Here is a 19,471-nt window from a genome sequence, read left to right on the forward strand (position 1 = left end):
ATTTCAAATTCACTTTCCATGACAGATTGAAATTCTTTGACAAGGTATTTAGAAGTGGAACCAAATACAATATCATCAACATACACTTGGGCAATGACAATGTCATTTTTGGTTCGTTTCACAAACAATGTTTTATCTATGGATCCTCTAGCATACCCTTTTCCCACAAGATGAGTGGATAGTCTCTCATACCAGGCTCGAGGAGCCTGCTTTAGCCCATACAGGGCTTTCTTGAGCCGGTAGACATGATCTAGGTTGTGTGGATCTTGGAAACCTGGAGGCTGCTCTACATAAACTTCCTCCTGAAGAAATCCATTCAGAAAGGCAGTTTTGACATCCATTTGAAACAATTTGAACCGGAGATGACAAGCAATGGATAGAAGTAATCTAACAGATTCCAACCTAGCTACAGGAGCAAAAGTCTCGTCAAAGTCAAGTCCTTCGACCTGTGAATATCCCTGAGCAACTAGTCTGGCTTTATTCCTAATCACGTTTCCTTTTTCATCGCTTTTATTTCTGAAAATCCACTTAGTTCCTATAACATTGCACTTACTAGGCCTTGGTACTAAGTACCATACATCATTCCTAGTAAACTGATTCAGTTCATCTTGCATGGCGCTAATCCAGTTATCATCCAACAAGGCTGCCTTAATATTTTTTGGTTCAATAATGGACACAAAACCAAAATGAGATATAATGTTCATGCTTACCAAATTTTCGGTAATGAAACACAGTAATACATTTTCTTCACTTACCTCAGAGGGACTTACCTGAACTGCAGCCTTTCTCCTTGTCATCGGACCATCTGTTAGATTGCCGATGATATCTAGAGTGGAGTGATCTTTTTGAACTTGCTTGAACCCTCTTCTTTGGGTGGGAGCTGGTTCAAAAATGTTGTCATGGATTTCCTCTTCCTCTTCCTCAGATGATGTTTCAGTATTCTGTGAAGGTGTGACCGAGAAGGGTGAGGTATCTGCAAATGTTACTTCCTGTTTCACACATTGATCATCAATAGAAACATTAATGGATTCCATAACAACACGAGTTCTTTTATTGTAAACCCTATATGCTCTGCTGTTCAGAGAATACCCCAAGAACACACCATCATCACTTCTAGCATCAAACTTACCAAGGTGTTCTCTATCTCGTAGAATGTAACAAGGACTGCCAAAAACATGAAAGTGTTTAACATTTGGCTTCTTACCTTTCCACAGCTCGTAAGCAGTTTGATCATTTCCTGGTCTAAGGAATACTCTATTTATTGTGTAGCAAGCAGTGCTGATCGCCTCAGCCCAAAAGTTTTTGCTTAAACCTGCAGCGTGTAGTAATACTCGAGCCATGTCTAGCAGTACCCTATTTTTCCTTTCCACTATCCCATTTTGTTGAGGGGTTATTGGAGCTGAGAACTCATGTGACACACCAAGCTCATGACAGTAGTTAGAAAAAGAGGCATTTTTAAATTCAGTTCCATTATCTGATCTTATTCTCACTAAACAGTTATTAGATGATTGTTTCTCAATGATTAATTTTTGACTCAAGTTCTTAAAGGACTCAAACGTTTCAGTTTTGTCTTTCAAGAAGTTTACCCAGGTGTATCTTGAGAAATCATCTACAACTACTAGTATGTAGCTCTTACCTCCAAGACTTTCAGATTGAGCTGGTCCCATGAGATCCATGTGTAATAGTTCCAATACTTGTGAGGTTGTCGCAGAATTTACCATTCTGTGAGGTGCCTTAGTTTGCTTTCCAACCTTGCAGTCTCCACACATCTTGTCAGTTTTACCTTTTAAATTTGGCAAGCCTCGGACACATTGTTTGGAAGATAATTTCAGCAAGTCCTGATAGTTGATATGTCCCATCTTTCTGTGCCAAAGTTCAAAGGTTTCCTCTGTGGATTTAACAGACAAACAGGACTGCAAACTAGAAGATTCATTTGCTTGAATATGATAACAGTTATCAACAGATCTCATACCTCCCATGATACCTTCACCTTTCTGATTTAGGACCAAACATCTCTGTTTGTTAAACCACACATCTTCATAGTCATCAGCCAAATGGCTGACGCTAATCAGATTTGCAGTTAATCCTTCAACAAATAACACATTTTTAAGGTTAGGTATACCTGGAGTGTTTACTGTACCTCGAGCTAGAATGTTAGCTTTCCTCCCATCTCCAAACGTGACTGATCCAGAGGTATTTTCATCCTCAAATGAAGTAAACCAGGTTTTGTCTCCAGTCATGTGTCTAGAACAACCACTGTCAACATACCAAAAATCTCGTCGTTTGTCAGCAAATGCAGTTAAAGCTACCAAACAAGTTGCCTCAATGTGAGAGCGTTGATGAATTTTGCTAGCACAAACAAAAAGACATGTATCATCAGTTTCACCAACAGGGGACCAATGATTTTTGCTTTTAATTTTTCGGGTCCAGACATCTTTTCTTCTTTCAGTTTGAGGATTCTTTTGAGAAACAATTTCAGTTAATTTGTTAATGAGTTCCTTTTGTTCTTTAAGCTCAACCTGTAAGGTTTCAACAGTACATTTTTCTTGAGAAAATTGTAAGTTTAAAAACCGTTCATTACATCTAGGTCTGATATGGCCAATCTTACCACAGTGATGACAAGTAGGAACAAAGGTTCTAGGGTTTGCGTACCTGTGTTGACCAGTGGGGGATTCTTGGTCAAGTTTTACCTGATGATGTTGGTTTGAATTACCTTCCCTTACACTTTTGACATGATCATCAAGGGAGACATCTATCTGCTCTACAGATGGTTTTGAGGCACGTACGAATTTGGTGCTTTTGGAATCTTCTCCAGTGTATCCTAGCCCACATGTATCATGAGGAGCTTTTCCTGATCCAAGTAACTTGGACATGGAAGTGGAGCTGATATCAAACTTCATGAATCTTTCTTGAGTTAATTTTAACTCATGTTGTAGAGACTCATTTTTCGCTAACAGTTCCAAGTTCAGGGCTCTTTGTCCTTTAACATCCAGTTCTAGAAGTTTGATCTTGTTGAGATACTCATTCTTTTCAGTCTTCCACGTCAGTATCTTTTGGTCACCTTGTAGATCTGCCGATTCACTCACGAGTTTGCTTTTCTCCAGTTTCCATGCAGATTGTGAGGATTCGAATAGTTTCTCCACCTTTTCTTTTTCAGTCCTCAGGAAATCTACTTCTTTTTCCAAGCTCAAGTTTCTAATCAGAGTGGCCTTTGAAGCTTTGTAGAGTTGTTTGCAGCGAACATTTGTTTCATCATCATCAGAGAAATACTCATCACTTTCAGAATCGGGCAACAATGATGAGACAAGAGCCACATTTTCAATTTCTTGAGATTCATCATCACTCCAAGTTGAAAGGAGTGACTTGTTGTTGCTGTTTCCAAGCTTCCTATTTCCACAGTCAGTAGAAATGTGACCGAAACCACCACATTCATAGCATTTTGGTTTCCCTGAGTGATTTCCTTTGAAGTTTCCTCTTCCATTCTTACTATTGTAGTCACTGTTGTTACCACTGCCAATATAGTTATTCCTTCTGGGAGCATTCGTGTTTTTAGAGGAGTTCTTGCTTTTGAGAAATTTTTTGAATTCCTTCGTCAGTAGAGCAAGATCTAGTGATCCTTCTTCCTCTTCAATTTCTTTCACTGCTTTGAAGGCTACGCCCTTGTTTTTCTTCTCAGGTTTTAACCTCATCTCATAGGTTTTCAAATTTCCGATGAGCTCATCAAGTGGATAATCATCTATATCAAAAGAGTCCTCTATGCTCGTAACCTTTGAGTGAAATTTTTCCGGCAGAGCCCTGAGTATCTTTTTGACTATTTTATCTTCATCAAAAGGTGCTCCTAGACTGCGACACTGACCGGAGATTTTAAGAATTCTACCATGGAAGTCATCCACGGTTTCATCATCTGCCATAGTCATGGTTTCGAATTCAAAAATCAGTGCTTGCAGTTTCTGTGCACGTACCTTTTTATTTCCTTCGTATGTAATCTGTAGGAGATCCCATGCCTGCTTGGCAGTCTCACAATGACTTATCCTCAGTTTTTCCCGCTCCGATAGGGCTGTGAAGATGCTGTTCTTCGCTTTGAAATCTGCTTGCAAGTTACGAACTTCTTCCTCAGTCCAGTCCTTCCTTGGTTTGGGAGTGGTAGTGGAAGCGCCTTCTTCTTTTGCTTTTGTCATAGGTACACTCCAGCCATTTTCTACGATGTTCCACACGTGTTCATCTTGAGCATAGAGGTATGATTTCATGTAAATCTTCCATTGAGTGTATTTTTCACATCCACCTTCGAACCAGGGAGGACTATTTATAGATCCCCCAGTAGCCCTATCACGTGAATGTTCCATCTTTCCTGGGATCTCTAGAAGGTTCTAGAACCCGCTCTGATGCCAATTGAAAATACTAGATGGAACCAGTGTTGATAAAATACTTTTTCTCAAGAGTTTAATCAAAGAAAGTATGATACATGACACGAAGATTTGCTAACGCAGTGTAAACCTCTCCACTGAGGAAACTTCACTGCGTGGCTTTTAACGTAGCCAACACGAAAAATCAATCCAATATTAAACACTAGAGTTTACAGAATACAAGTAGTGTTGTTCACAACAAACACCTTTTCTTAGCAACAAATGCTAACTTGTTTTACAACCATTCTAACTCTAGATTCAACATTCCAGGCAATCAATCTTCAGCCTTCCTTTCACTCAATTGAATCACTGATCTTGAGAGTGAATGTAAAAGATTATGCAAAGTAATACATGAAACAATTAAAGAGGGTTTTTCGAAAACGATTTGAACAAAACAAGAAGTTCAAAGAGAAACCAGTTTCAGCCGTCAAAAACCCCTACTCAAAACTTTAGTTTTGAAACCTTTTTATAAGGGAGAAAAACTCCCCCTCAATCAAATCTTTTCTTGATAATTGATTAAGATAAATATAGAAAGATTTAAAACAGTTTTTGAATGTGCAATCGATACTTTCCTAACAAGGTCTCAAATTGATATGCATGTTAAAAACCATTTTAATGCATAAGGGATTATTGACTTAATACAACCGATATGCATATCAATTTAGATTTATACCAACCAATATGGAATGAATACACATTAAACTCAAGATCAGTGACTCGATTTGACTTGATCTTGTCTTCAAGAACCGATCTTGTGATCTTTCTCTTTGCTTCCTTGAAGCTCCGGTTTCCTCGTCGTAGTGGGAAATCATATGTTGAATGGTAATAGGCCAATGTACTTACACAGTATGATGTTACGACTTTAAATATACAATTATACATGCTTCTGCTGTTCTGCAGACTTCGATGACCTTCTTCTCTTTTATTACTTCTAGTTCTCTCTCTCTCTTCCTCATCTCTTTTAGCTTTCAAACATAAAACATTACTTCCCAGATCGACCCGTATCTATTTCTCTCTGTGTTTGGCTCTGTCTGTTTTTTTTTTCTAATCGGGTGTTCGTCAATATCTGAAAATAAGCGTTCTTGCTCAGATTCAAAGGGAGGGAATTTGACTCTGAAGGTAAAGAATTCTGGGTCTTGAATTAGATATGGGTTTTGTTTGCTTGATCAGAAATTCAAAATCTGAATTGGGTTTGTCTCATTTCTGTTGGGTCTGTTTCCAGATCTGTCATTTAGTTTGGTACTTTGGTTGATTGGGAAAAGCTGGTTTTGTTAGTCTTGATGAGTATGACGTGAATATGCAATTTAAACATCGCCGCGCCTCCAAATTTCGGCATTCGGGATTCTCCGATACCGACCGTTTATCTCGGTATACCGAGCATTCGTAATCGGAAAGCTCAGTCCGGTTACGGTAGGAGATTTGAGCAAAGCGAGAAGTCTCGGCTCGGCTTTGGTTGAGGCAGAAAGGCTCGGTTTCTGAGCCGTATCCAGCCCGGGCTATGCCTTTGTTTTTTTTATTTTTTTATTGAGAGTAACGTGGCAATCCACCTCAATTACGTTAGCGTGTTAGTAACACACGCATTAAGTTAGTATTCGGATCGAGATTCACAAGAATATTTTAATAAAATCAGACTAATCTCCCGCTGTAAGTATACTAATCTGAAGGCCTCTAAAATTTATTAACCATAAATTAATAGGAGTAGGGACTCAAACTCTAAACATGCGAGTTCATTCTAAATAACTCAACCAACCTTATTATACCATTTAGTTAAGTTGTGTGTAACCTTCTTTTTATTTATTTATTTATTTTTTATTATTATTAATGAATAATAATGAGGAGACTCGGAGTCTGGATAATAAATTATTTTTCCAATATTTTTATGTTTAAAATTCTCACACCCACATTGGAGCACATTGGAGTTGGGTATACTCTCAGACAAAAAACAAAGTTAGGGTAGCTAGACCGAGACTCCTGAAGTTAAGTATGGTTACAGACAAAATTAACGATATCTTATTAACGTTGCAAAGAAAATACCATCTCCTCTGGCAGCAAGTGGGCTGGATCCCGCGTCCTCTGCCAGCAAGAGACGCACTATGAGACTGTTTGTAGTTGTTGGACAGCATCTTTTGACCCAACCACCCTCATTTGGAGACTTGCGACCCACTACATAATTGTCATAGAATAATACATACGACGGTGAGAATTAATTAAATAATTCACAAAGGCTTGCAATTATTAAAGAGGAAATGTTAAACAAATAATTGAGGCACGCTCATTGGCTCCAGTAGTCCCTAGCTTTATCTAGTTTCGACACTATATGCTTAGTAGAAGAGAGGCCAGAGCACACTCATCCAACAATTTCATATTCGATCATCTCTTCTTTTTCTCTTACAAATATAATCAAGTTCTAACACGAAAAATGGCTGAGGCACTCATCTCTGTGCTTCTGGAGCAATTGGTTTCAGCAGTATATCAACACACAAATGAAGCGGTGAAACTGGTTTTGAATGCTGACAAAGATGTTAAAAGTTTCAGCAGCAAGCTCAAAGCTATCCAGGCTGTACTTGAGGATGCCGAGAAGAAACAAGTGACAGAGGCCAGCGTGGGCGACTGGTTGCAGAAGCTCAAAGATGTGTCGTACGAGATGGACGACGTGCTAGATGAGTGGAACATTGAACTTCTCAGACAACAAGCGGAGGAGAAGCAAGAGGTGGAAGGAGATAATGCTCTTGTTACCAAGAAGAAGGTACGTTTCCCCATGTCCTCCGGTTGCTTTTGTTTTGGTCAAGTCAATAAGGTCATTCATCATCATAACATAGCTAGAAGGATAAAGGAACTGAATGAGAAGTTAACTTTGATTGCTGCTGAAAGAGAAATGTATGGCTTTCATCAATCCACAATAGGTGACCATCATGAGCGGTTTATTCAACGACAGACTTCATCTTTGGTCGATGTATCTGCGATATTTGGCCGAGAAGAAGAAAAAGAGTATTTGTTGAGCAAGTTGTTGAGAGAGAGTAATCAAGATGGGGGGAGGTTCCTTGTCATCCCTATTGTAGGGATGGGAGGGATGGGGAAAACTACTCTTGCCCAACTGGCCTATAACAATGAAAAGGTTACAGCCCATTTCAACAAGAAAGTATGGGTTTGTGTCTCAGACCCTTTTGATGAGGTTAAGATTGCGAAAGCGATCATTGAAAATCTAGATAGAACCCAAAGCGGTTCAAATGAGTTGGAAATTTTATTGCAATCTATCAAGAGACGTGTGGAGGATGAGAAGTTTCTTCTTGTACTAGATGATGTGTGGACGGAAGACCATAAAAAGTGGGAAAATTTGAAACTACCAATTATAATGCAAAGTTGTGCTAAGGGCAGTACAATACTGGTGACCACGCGAAAAGAAGGGGTTGCTAAAATGATGAGAGCAACCAAAAGCACAATCCATTTGGACAAGTTGAGCGATAAGGATTGTCTCGCATTGTTCAATAGCTTTGCATTTTTGGATAAGGAAGAAGATGAGGCTAACGGGTTTGGAGCTATTGGTGAGGAAATTGTGAAAAAGTGTAAAGGTTTGCCTCTTGCTGCAAAGACTTTGGGCAGTGTAGTGTTGCATAAGAAAACAAGAGAGGAATGGCAGAATGTTCTGAATAGTAAGATATGGGAATTAGAAGAAGTTGAGGAACAAGTTTTCCGACCACTATTACTTAGTTATTATGATTTGGCCCCTGCAGTCAAAAGATGTCTTCTGTATTGTGCAATATTTCCCAAAGATTATGACTTCAAAAAAGATAATTTGATTGAACTTTGGATGTCACAAGATTATCTTAATTCAAAGGGAAAAAAAGAAAAAAGAAGAATAGGTCAATATTATTTTGAGAGTCTAGCAATGCGGTCTTTCTTTCAAGATTTTGAAAAAGATGAGATGGGAAATATTATAGAGTGCAAAATGCATGATATTGTGCATGATTTTGTGCTGTTTCTTAGTAAAAATGAATGCATTATTATAGAAGCGATTGAGGGTATTAATCAAAGAATAGAGCTATCGAGTGATAAGATTCGTCATTTGACCTTAATAAGTGTACCCGAAGGTCCACTTCCTACTTTGTGTTACGGGTGTAAAAATATGCGTAGCCTTATACTCCTTCATTCAAGCATTACAACCATAAGCCGCGGTTCAATTATACAAATGAAATGCCTTAGGACATTGAATTTGAGCGGTAACAAGATATCCGGTAGCATGCTCAATGAAGTTCCAAAAGAGATTGGTGAATTGATTCATTTGAGATATATGGATTTGTCTCATAATTGGAATTTGAAAGAATTACCGGATGCTATGTGTGAATTATACAATCTACAAACTCTGGTCCTTGTGTACACGTGTCTTTGGAAACTACCAAAGGCAATGGGAAAGTTGATTAACTTGAAGCATCTATATGTTGGGGGTTGTGGTAACCTAAGGTACTTACCGAAAGGGATTGGGAGTTTGAAAAGTCTGCAAGTACTAGACTGGTTTAAAGTGTGTGAGGGTGATGATGAAGCATTGAAATTAGGAAATCTCGGAGTCATGGACCAGCTTCAGGGGAGCCTTGACATACGAGGGTTGGGGAAAGATGATGCGAGTGAGATTGAGAAAGCACTGTTGGGGAATAAGGAGCACCTCTCTCATTTGGGAGTAGGTTTCCAGTTTGCACTTGGAGAGCAGAGAAAAGGTGATTCAGAAATAGTGAAAGCATTGCAACCACATCAAAATTTGGAATCTTTAACCATTCGGTGTTGCCATGGCACCACCGAGTCTCTCTATTGGATCAAGTCTCTACACAATTTGAGAAAACTTTATCTCAGTTATTGGGAATTTTGTGAAGTTTTGCCTCCTCTTGGAAAATTGCCATCGCTTGAAATTCTGGATATATGGGAGATGAAGAAAGTGAAAAAAGTGAGAGTTGAATTTCTGGGAATAGAAGAAGAAGAAGAAGAAGAAGAAGTCTCAGGAATTCTATTCCCCAAATTGAAAAAACTCACTTTTTTTGGAATGAAGAACTGGGAAGAGTGGGCCCTTCTTTCTGAAATCACAATAATGCCACGCCTTTCTGAGTTGCGAATTAAGTGGTGCCCAAAGCTAAAAGCACTGCCAAAGTTCCTCTACAAGATACCAGAACTGCGTACTTTGGAGATTAAGGGTTGTCCAATTCTGGAAGGAGAATACGAAAAAGGCGTGGGGAAGGAGTGGCACAACATTTCTCACATCCCAAACCTCACAATCCAATCTGGATGGAAGCGAACTTATGTTGTGTTCTAAGTGAATTTTTTATTCTTCTCCCAAATTCATTCTGAAATGTTGCCCAAATTCATTTTCTTTTCACCAATAGAGGAATTCAGCATTTGGATTGACGTTGATGAGGTGGCAGCAATACGATGACCATTCGAGTACTAAAACTCGAGCAGAGGGAACTCTCCTATCACCACTCGTACACGCTCCGTCTCAGTTTTAATTCAACAAATTTACACGAGGATGAAGGAGGCATTGCATTTTGTAATGTCCATGCAATTCTGGAGAATGGGCCTGCTACTATGGACTCTCAGTCTTCTCATCTCTTACTGGAACCTCCTTTTCGCCTCGATTACTCCTCCTTCCCGATCATCACCTCGCTCACGCCTTCTTTGTGGTTCTTGGTAATTAATCATAGTTTTCGATTTAATCACTTCTTTCGTAATTTATACAAATCAAGATGCATGTGTATAGCTCATAATCAAATCCTGTATGCAGTTGGACGCTCATCTCACTTGTTAGAAAAGGTACCAAATCTCCTCGGCTTTCAAATTTCCGACTCACAAATGCACTCTTCAATATCCGACTCCTAATTAACAATGCTGGAATATTTGCTACATCGTCTACATTCACCGCCGAAGGCTATGATCAGTAATGACTTTATTTATCTTTTATCTGTCTTCTGCTTTAAGGAATGTAGCCTTGTTTGATGTCATTATTTTTGAAAATGTCCTTTTGCTATTCCATGTTCAACATGCTCCATTTTTTGACAGTGTTCCTACTGCTCTTCTCTTATGAGCTTCATCACCAACTTGGCTTGATGGACATATCTCGTCATGTCTCCGTAATGTATGTGTATACAAGCTTTTTTACCATTTTCCTTTCTGGGAAGAGTTGTGCAGAATTCTTTTCTAGGATCATGCATTAGATGCTATGTACAAAATGTCATGTTAAATACGGTTTTGTTTGGTTTTGAAGTACTGTGGATCCTGGTGTTGTTGAAAGCAACATCATGCGAGAAGTTCCTCCATGCCTATGCAGTTTGGCTTTCAAAGTTTTGAGACGTCTGTGCCTCTTGCAGTCACCTGAAGTTGGAATTAGCTCCATTCTTGACTCCGCACTTGCTCCACCGGTAAGTTTATACTAATTCTACACTTATGCAGCTTGTTTATGTGTTGTGAATGCCTGTTATGGTTTATCCTGTCTGTCCCAAACTTAATAAGAAGTTCTATGCCAAAGAATCTCATTAACTATACCCTTAACAGTTTATAGGTTATAGCCAATGTTCTTATTCTGATGCTAATGTGTCTTGTCGTTTGCAATGATATGGAACATTATGTTTAGTAGTTCATCTGGAAAAGGGGCATAACTGTGAAGACTGATTATTTCTCATAAAAGAATTTTGGAGATTGAAAATCTCCTTATCGAGCATTGCTATTTGCAATGCCTCAGTGTATTTGTTGGTAGGAATGGGCTTTTAAGTAAGGCTGTAATGTTGTATTAGGTTACTGGACAATTGATACATTTATTCATCAGGTTTCTAAATGTGCATTATGGCATAAATCAGTCTCCAAACCATCTTGGTTTAATATTTTGCTGTTTCTTATAAGGAAGAATATTAATATTAACTGCAGTAAAGTGCATATCACTGCATATAACTAGAAATCCATTGGGTGTCCCTCAGCATTGTGCTTAACAAATTCATTGGGAATGAAGGAAGTACAACCCAATGTGTCTTGAACTAAATGTTCTGCATCTTTCCTTCTTCCCTCACTCTTGAAATTGAGGATTATAGTGAAATCTCACAATTCAAATCATCTAAAGGTTCCTCTTCTGATCCACTGTCTGATTTTTATTTATTTATTTATTTATTTTTTTTTTTTGAGAAACTGATCCACTCTCGGTTAATTTTAGGAAACATCTGGAGTTTACTTTTTTTGGTGGAAAGGGCCAGACTGTCAGCTCTTCTATGCTTTCCTATGATGCTAAACTTGCAAAGGAACTTTGGAATACATCGTCTGATCTATTCTTAAAGTCACAGCTTGCTTTCAGGGAAACCTCTACTTCTGTATCACATTGGGCATCATAGGTAAGAAGTAGTTTACATATAAATGGATGTGTCAATTATAAGGTGTTTGAGTTGGTTGATGACCTGTTCATTTTTATGCCTGTCTCAGTAATTTTCCCGATCTTATTCAATGAAAATCTTCTTCAGAAAGATATAAGAAACATGTCAAGGAAGAAAAACTGAATCTGATTTGTGAAATAGTTTACTGTAGAAACTATAAAAGAAAGTATATATAATATTATCAATGAAAAATTATGGACTTGGTCAAACTAACTTGGCCAATAAGCTGAGCATCAACCATTGGATGAATAGAAAATGCTTAAATTTGAGCATTCTTTTTTTTTTTTTTTTTTTTTTTTTGTAATTTAAGCATTGACAAGTTCAGTCAGTGCTGGCCTGCTGGATGGATCACAGCCACTTTTCTCTTTATTATTATTATTTTTTTTTTCCAATGCAATCACTAAGCCTTCAAATAAAATTATATTGTGTCAAATTATGAAAAAAATTTGCAGAGGAATCAGCATCCTGTATCACAGGCTGTGGAATCATGCCCTCAGTGCTGTTCTAATCCACCAGTTATCAACACAAGCTGTGGTTCAGACTGCTTAAAAATTTGGAGGCCTTAATGTCTATGTCACAGGGTCTCCTAATTCCAAGTGTGCTATTCTTCTTATTTCTGATGTTTTTGGTACTTGCCTAGATCTTCAAAATTTCTTCTCTTTGGCTCAAATTTTTATATAGCTATTTTCTGTTTTATGTTTCAGTGATGTTTTAGGAAGGAAGTAGAATGTAAGTCCTTGTATTTGTATATTGATGGAGAGAAGAGGAGAATAAAATATTATATCATGATGAACTTATAATATACCTATTTGACTTGCCCTGCAGGATATCGAGCTCCCAACTTGAGGTATTAAGCTGTATCTACATGGATTCTGCTATAACTTGAGCTGTACTTCATGTTTTTGAGAGAACTTGATGTCTCAGACTCTCAGTACATTGTGACAAGTACAGGGGTTGTTATAGAATTATGTTCTGTTGTAGGCATGAAAATGAATACTCTGATCCGGGATCCGAACTTATTAGAACTAGGGGATGCAGAAATCAGTATTAATTACAATATCTGTAGTTATTTTGGATTTCAATTATTGAAGCATGATAAAGTGGAAGTGGCATTTACATGTAGCTTGTCCTGGAAATTTATGGTGTTAATTTTTTAACAAAATTACATAACTTACAAACAAGCTCCTTCCTCTTAGCAAATAACTCATCTTTAAGGTACAAAACCTCCAGACTTCAGTTTTTTTCCGTTGGAAAAACTGAACTATGAAAAGGAGATATTAAGTGCAACTGTGCATGGAAGAAATCTTGTGCAAATTCATGGACGATGAAATTATATCAGTTAAGGAAACTTCTAATTGCGGTGCACTGCCCTTCTAGTGTTTATGATTGAAGCACTAGTTTGTAATGTTGAAATCTAGTCATCTTTGTGTTGAAGTTTGATTACTGTTCCTGAGAACTAATGCATTTCCACTTCAAGGAATCTTGCAGAAAAAGTTGTAACTTCTGGATTGAGTGTTGTAGTTCCAGACTTCTTCTATGTAGATCCATTTCTGTATGACAACAGGCCTCTGGCAATCTGGTAAAAAGATCATGGAATGGTTCGTTCTTGCTCTTCTGATAGATTCCTGGATTTTTTTGTTTTTAATTAACTTAGCTCAGCTGTAATATTGAGTTGTGAATCAGATTTTTACATTTTTGGGCTGCATGAAAATTTATTTGTATCCTGCTGCTTGGTTTTCTTGTTTTTCATTTACACCTAGCATGTATTCTAGCAAATATGAAAACATTTTGGCCCTTATAGAAGTTGGTGGCCCTAATCTTGCAAACTTATGCACATATACTGTTGCATGTTTTCGTTATAGATTATTTGTTAAAGTTTAATGTCTGAAGCGTGCTAAGCATTGACCAGGATAAGGGATTTGAAGATGCAAAATTAGTGATTGACGCTCTGATAGGCAAAGGTTTTTTCTGCAATTGGAGGTGCAGGCTTCTGTTTCTTTTTGTACAGATTTTCTTCTCCCTTTCCTCTGTTTTGTTAACTTTCAGTTTTTTAGTCATCATTTCCACTGTATCCTATTGTCACCCAGAACTTAGTTCCACTTTTAGTTCCCCCTATATTAATTATTCAGCCACAGAAATGAGGAAACTTCAAATATAGCAGCTGACTAAACTAGAAACTCTATGTCTTTCTCAGCCAAGGTTGTGACTGAACTTGCTAAGTCTGAGTCCATTCAAGCTGCTGTGCTGTCACATCCTTCATTTATTTCTGTGGATGATATTGAGGGTATGGGTTCCACTTCGTGAATGTTTTGAAGGCGGTATTATAGTTGCATCATGTCACGTCTGCACTTCAGGTAGTGTGTGTTGGAGCAAGCTTAAGAAAGAACTGTACAAAATGTTAGATAAGTCTGAACAGCAGGATCATATTTATATAGATCAATTCATTGAACTTGCGCAGAAATTAAGACATTACAAAACCAGGTCACAGCAGTGTCTGTCATAAGCACTAGTGAATAAAATAGCAAGTCATATGTAATGGATGTATAATAGTACTTGACCAAGTCGGTTGGAATGACGAGCATGATATGAAGTTGGATCATACTCAAGTAAGTTCCAGCGCTTGGCTTGTCATACCTAAAATAAGAATTTGATCCATGGTCATGAGTCATATTATCAAAATAGGGGTTAGATAATACTGACCAAGATAACAGTCAGTCTAATAGAAGCTGGAGATGTTGTAGTCTGTTATGGAATCAAGGATCAACAGGCACCATTCATGTTATAGTCAGTCACTTGACTGTTTCGTTCGATGGTTTGGTTGAGGTCTTGAGAATGCTATGTTTACAGTGCATCCTATATTGCTTGACAATTGTTTTCGCTATCATTTGTTGAGAAAACTGACCTACCTTTACAGGTCACTGTTATTGCAATAATGACATTATTATTCTCACAGTTTTGCCACACTAAATGGTAAACGCTTTAATTGATCAACAGGGGTTAAATCTCGGGTTGCCGTACTAGGACCTGAGATTCACAGCTACTCTCCACCAGAACTCGTGAAATAATTTGAGGAGACATTAAATGCTAAAAATCAGGTGCAGAGGTTTTTTTTTTCCCCCTTTTTTAATGAGGAATTTGTTCTTGTTGAAATCTTGAAGCTGCTCAGCCTACATTGATTGATATGCATTTAGTCTAAGAACAGGGACTATTTGGAAGTAGTAATTCCATATCTAGGGACTTTTTTTACATTATATAATAAATTAGTTTGAGAACAATATCATATAAGCCATAAAAAATAGCATTATCATAAACCATATATCAAGATTTGAAGTAGAAGGAAAAAAATCAGGAAGAAGAAAAGAGTGAATTTTAGATCATATCTTGCACTATTGCATATAGTATTTCAATCTCTCTCCAATGTATTTAATTTAGTACATTCATTTGCAACCTACCTAGTGTTTTGCATTTTGGTTTAACTCCCTTGACCAATTTTATTCTCTTAACTATAGGTCAAGCTATGTGAAGATATTTCCAAAAGTTGCACATGATTGGGCTATGAGGTACGACGTTGATGATGAAGCAGCTGCAAAGAGTGCCGAGGAAGCTCATAATGACATGTTGCAGTGGTTTGCTTAGCATGTAAAGTAATTACCTCCTTCTCAGACTGTTTCTGATTAGAACAATATGGATTCTTAAATGGTTGAAAGTTCCTGGAAGTCTGATCCAGTTCGAAGTCTTGATATATTAAGTATAATATTTGATAATCTGCATTCGAATGGTCAGTTTATTTTAATTGTAGGAAAGAGTTAGCTACAGTCTTATATGAATATCTTCCAAATGATGCCTAACAGTGTTCTTATTTTAACATCTCAAGTAACCGGATATGTAACCCCTTATGAATGCCTCCTCTCATGACACACTTGGTTATGACTAAGATGCTGAAGACTCATGGTCAAATGATACTTAGTTTCATCCAGTTAGATTAGATATTAAGACCGTCTGTTTACTTGAGTTTTGAAATCTTTTGGTTTTATAGAGGAAGGTTTATGTGGACATGAGTCTAAAGATTTTAGTGCTATCAGCTTATAGCCTTCTAGTCTAGAGCTTCACTTCATCAGTCATCAGAACCATGCTATCATAAAAGTGGGGCTTCTATGTTGTGAGGATCTAGTTTTTCCCTACTTCAAAATCACAATACTAATTTGGCAACGACTACCAAATAACTGAGGCATTTGAGATTACCAAAACACATCGGATTGGAAATCATAAAACTTAGACACCGTTTTATGTGGGAGATGATTAACACTTAAATGAACCTACATTTGAACAAATAAAACGCAATGAGATAAATAAACCCATGTTTGAACAGATCAAACAACATCATGTCTTCTAATACACAAAATTAGCAATTCTTTGCCGCTATACTCGAGATTTAATTACTTGTCTACTCTTTTAACAATGAAATTCAAATGATTCCTTGCATTTTACCAAATGTTAATTTGCCATATTCTACCAAATGTTAATTTGCCGTCGTCCGCGTGTTGTCTAAATTATGGGTTGATAGTTTGATACTTGATATTTTGATAGGAACGTGGAGATATTTCCGACAGTTGCACATGTTTGGGCTCTAAGGTTCACTGTTGATAATGGGGCAGCTGTAAATAGTGCAGAGAAGAACAGTACATATGACCCATCAGACAAAAGCTTTCTATCTTTCGGTAAAGAGTGCTGCTTTTCAAATCCCGTGGTTCTAGTTTCTTCATGCTTGCAATTATTAAAAAGGAATATTCATAATGCTCTGTTGAACAAAATTGGCAATCCTTGAAGTGCACATTGTGAGACCTATTTAGCTTAAAAAAACATGATTCCTTGCATATATGTATTTCAAATCCATCTCAAACTCATTGTATTTAGTTAGTTATTTTCAGTTGTTAAAGTTACGTTGTTTTAAATCAAATCATTCAAATCGACCGTAAACAATATGCTTGTTTTCAAAAATATGGGTTAATAGGAATGGGATGATAGTTACATAAGTTTCACATGGTTATATGTTAGCTCATATTCATCACTGTTCTTCTTCTCTTTCAATCATAACCAAGTTCTGAAGCCAAAAATGGCTGATGCAATCATCTCCCTGCTTAAGCAATTGGCTTTAGTAGTATATAAAATTATAAACAAACAAATGAAGCGGTGAAATGGTAATGTGGAAAATTCTAATATGGACCTTGGTTGAATGTTGAGAAAGACGTTAAAAGCTTCAGCAGCAAGCTCAAAGTCATCCAAGCTGTGCTTGAGGAGCAGAGAAGAAACAAGTGACGGAGGCTAGCGCCGTAGCGCGGGAGACTCCTTCCTAGTCCCTATAATAGTTGACCCAAGTCTTGATATATTAATTTGATAATCAAATGGACTTAATAATTTGTATATGGAAATCTATTTCAAGAGTTTAAGAGTATATATACACTAGAGTCTTATAGTATATTCTCGAAAACAGGTATAATGACGTTCTTTCTTCAAATTGGATAAAACTGATATTGTAGTTGTAATCGGATGTATAGATTATAGACTCAACCTTCAATACAAGAACAGCCCTTCACAAGATATATTAATAGAGGAGGGTTATGCAACCAGTTTGTACATTCACCAATGAAATCTGAAGTCTGTGGGTTTTATTTTATACTAGCAACATACCTGCGAGAAAGTGATATTGTGAGATTAATGAAAATTGGTTGACTTAAAAAATAGTAGGTTTTTTTTTTCTTTCTCTGAATATAGAATAGGGTGATTCTATTCAGATCTACCATATTTATATTTGGATCTCTCTTTAAAATTTATATATTAAATTTCCAATTTTACCCTTCTTCCACCCCTATGCAGTTCTTATAAAAGTCCGCCGGCAAATCAACATTCATCATATACACTAGGGCTGTCAATTCCACTACTAAGATTGACAAACTCGATCATTCATCCTTTGAACCATATTCATTCAATAGCATAGACCCGAAGCCCAGAAGGTCTAATTAGCTAGTTCCACACACTATTCCAGTTCAAGGTATGTCGTATATATCGTTTTAATTTATTTATCGTTAGTAGCAGGGAATCTCAATCTCTCAGTTCAAAGTTCAAACTAATTCCTACTCCCTCATATTTCTAATTCACATACTACAACAAAAACTCACAAAATTCCTAATTTAGAAATCAATTTCTGCTATCCAAATTCTCAATGTTTCCCATGAAAGAAAACGAATTTAGCTGCGAAAACGTTTAAATCGTTAGGGTGGAAAAAAAAAAATTTCAAATCATCATAGAAAAAAAGAGATGCAGCGAGATTAAATTCGCTTATTGGCTGGACGTTGAGATGAGACCTTTGCATTGCAAACTGAGAGAGAATGAATGAGGGAGGAGGTCGACACTCGACAACGCTGCTGGTTGCTGAGCTGCATACTCCGGTGCAACGCACCTTCTAATTTGAGGGTATTATGGAGATTATAATCTTTAAAAAATTTGGAGAGGTTCAAATATCAATTTGAGAGGTTTGAATATAACCACCTTATCAAATAATAGTGATTTTGGTTACTTTTTTAATTTTACACTTTTGTAGTTACTTTTTCAAATTTATATATTTGTCGATTTATGTTATATTGACTTAATTTAATAATTATGTTATATATGACATTTTTGATTACCTAAATTTTAAGAAAGCTTTTGACACCAAAGAAGTATTTGGCTTTGAAAATAAAAAAAGAAGTATATGGCTTTACGAAAATGTTTCCCTGGTCAGCAGCTGACCATGGATTGTGTGGTCACTCACCGTCCGATTGAAATCAGACTGTTGAAAGCTAAGTGATGAGATCTGTGGTAAAAGCTATCAAATCAGACGGTGAGTGACCACACAATTCCTTATCAGCTGCTGACCAGAGGAACGAGACCATATGGCTTTATATATAGATAGGCCTCATCATATGGCCCTTGGGCTCTAAGCCCGCCCGCCCCGATCCTTCCATTAGGGCGGGCCGGCCCGACCCTTTTTTATTTAGGGTAGGGTATGGGTCACACAAATAAAGCTCGGCCCTACCCTAAAAGCCCGGCCCTAAAATTTATATTTTATTTTTGTTATTTTCTATTACATGTGTTATATGTATAAAACTATGGAAGTGTAGAAGATTGAAATTATTTCAATCTGTCGTATTAGGAAATGAGTCTTTTAAATTGAGCCATATTTTGAGAAGAAAAAAATAATTTTTTTTTTAAGAATTAACCTTTAATTCGGCAAAAACGCCACCGTTTTAATATAATCTTATGAGTATTTTAATATTTACCAATAATTACTGTTAACTAATTAACTGTAATAATTACAAAGCTATTATTTCAAATTGGACAATATATTCATGTAATACCAATTTTGAAATAAATCAAGTAATCAACATAACTAAAAATAATCAATTGGTCGAGTTGAAACCATTTTACCAATGTAATGTTAACTTCTTAATGAGCAAAATGGGGGACGAAATGGAATTTTTTAAAATGCACCGCTGGATGTTATTTGCATATGAATATATGTTAGTGGTAGAAATTTCAACAATTTCCGCCTTCGTTTGGACCTCGATCTACCCGGTCAACTCAATACCCTAAATAGAACATAAAACAAATATGCTCTTAACCGGTCCTTGGCAATTC

General features: G+C 37.0%; 2 protein-coding genes across 26 annotated transcripts; one reads left to right on the top strand and one right to left on the bottom strand.

Moving 5' to 3' along the window:
- Positions 1-1,986: 1,986 nt before the first annotated feature.
- On the bottom strand, positions 1,987-4,343 carry LOC112178162. Its single transcript, XM_040511501.1, has 3 exons — positions 2,653-4,343; positions 2,123-2,349; positions 1,987-2,015 (listed from the first exon to the last, which is right to left on the bottom strand). The coding sequence occupies exons 1-3, from the start codon at positions 4,341-4,343 to the stop codon at positions 1,987-1,989; spliced, it is 1,947 nt and encodes a 648-aa protein (XP_040367435.1).
- Positions 4,344-6,624: 2,281 nt separating this feature from the next.
- LOC112175981 (disease resistance protein RGA2) lies at positions 6,625-16,745 on the top strand. 25 transcript variants are annotated; one of them, XM_040510257.1, is made up of 13 exons: positions 6,625-10,073; positions 10,168-10,320; positions 10,443-10,518; positions 10,648-10,801; positions 11,584-11,758; positions 12,250-12,393; positions 12,502-12,526; positions 12,623-12,644; positions 13,286-13,395; positions 13,707-13,777; positions 13,992-14,151; positions 14,792-14,892; positions 15,307-15,573. In XM_040510257.1, exon 1 carries the CDS (start codon positions 6,721-6,723, stop codon positions 9,697-9,699), a length of 2,979 nt encoding a protein of 992 aa, XP_040366191.1. In that variant the 5' UTR covers positions 6,625-6,720; the 3' UTR covers positions 9,700-10,073; positions 10,168-10,320; positions 10,443-10,518; positions 10,648-10,801; positions 11,584-11,758; positions 12,250-12,393; positions 12,502-12,526; positions 12,623-12,644; positions 13,286-13,395; positions 13,707-13,777; positions 13,992-14,151; positions 14,792-14,892; positions 15,307-15,573. The 25 variants fall into 25 exon arrangements, with proteins under 25 accessions (XP_040366191.1, XP_040366186.1, XP_040366187.1 ...); XM_040510252.1 differs by having other exon boundaries at positions 12,250-12,526; XM_040510253.1 differs by lacking the exon at positions 12,502-12,526 and having other exon boundaries at positions 12,250-12,425; positions 13,275-13,395.
- Positions 16,746-19,471: the final 2,726 nt, after the last annotated feature.

The sequence above is a fragment of the Rosa chinensis genome, chromosome 7 (assembly GCF_002994745.2).
Source record: "Rosa chinensis cultivar Old Blush chromosome 7, RchiOBHm-V2, whole genome shotgun sequence".
NCBI classification, from domain to species: Eukaryota; Viridiplantae; Streptophyta; class Magnoliopsida; order Rosales; family Rosaceae; genus Rosa; species Rosa chinensis.

What these genes read in the sequence shown, in the direction of transcription:
- LOC112175981 (XM_040510238.1), top strand. Translation starts at nt 6,721, where the DNA reads ATGCTTAGTAGAAGAGAGGCCAGAGCACACTCATCCAACAATTTCATA.
- LOC112178162 (XM_040511501.1), bottom strand. Translation starts at nt 4,343, where the DNA reads ATGGAACATTCACGTGATAGGGCTACTGGGGGATCTATAAATAGTCCT. An exon ending in TCCCCCACTGGTCAACACAG is followed by an intron (nt 2,350 to 2,652) that starts GTACGCAAACCC and finishes TGTTTGTGCTAG; the next exon opens with CAAAATTCATCAACGCTCTC. An exon ending in AGGTACAGTAAACACTCCAG is followed by an intron (nt 2,016 to 2,122) that starts GTATACCTAACC and finishes TTTAACAAACAG; the next exon opens with AGATGTTTGGTCCTAAATCA.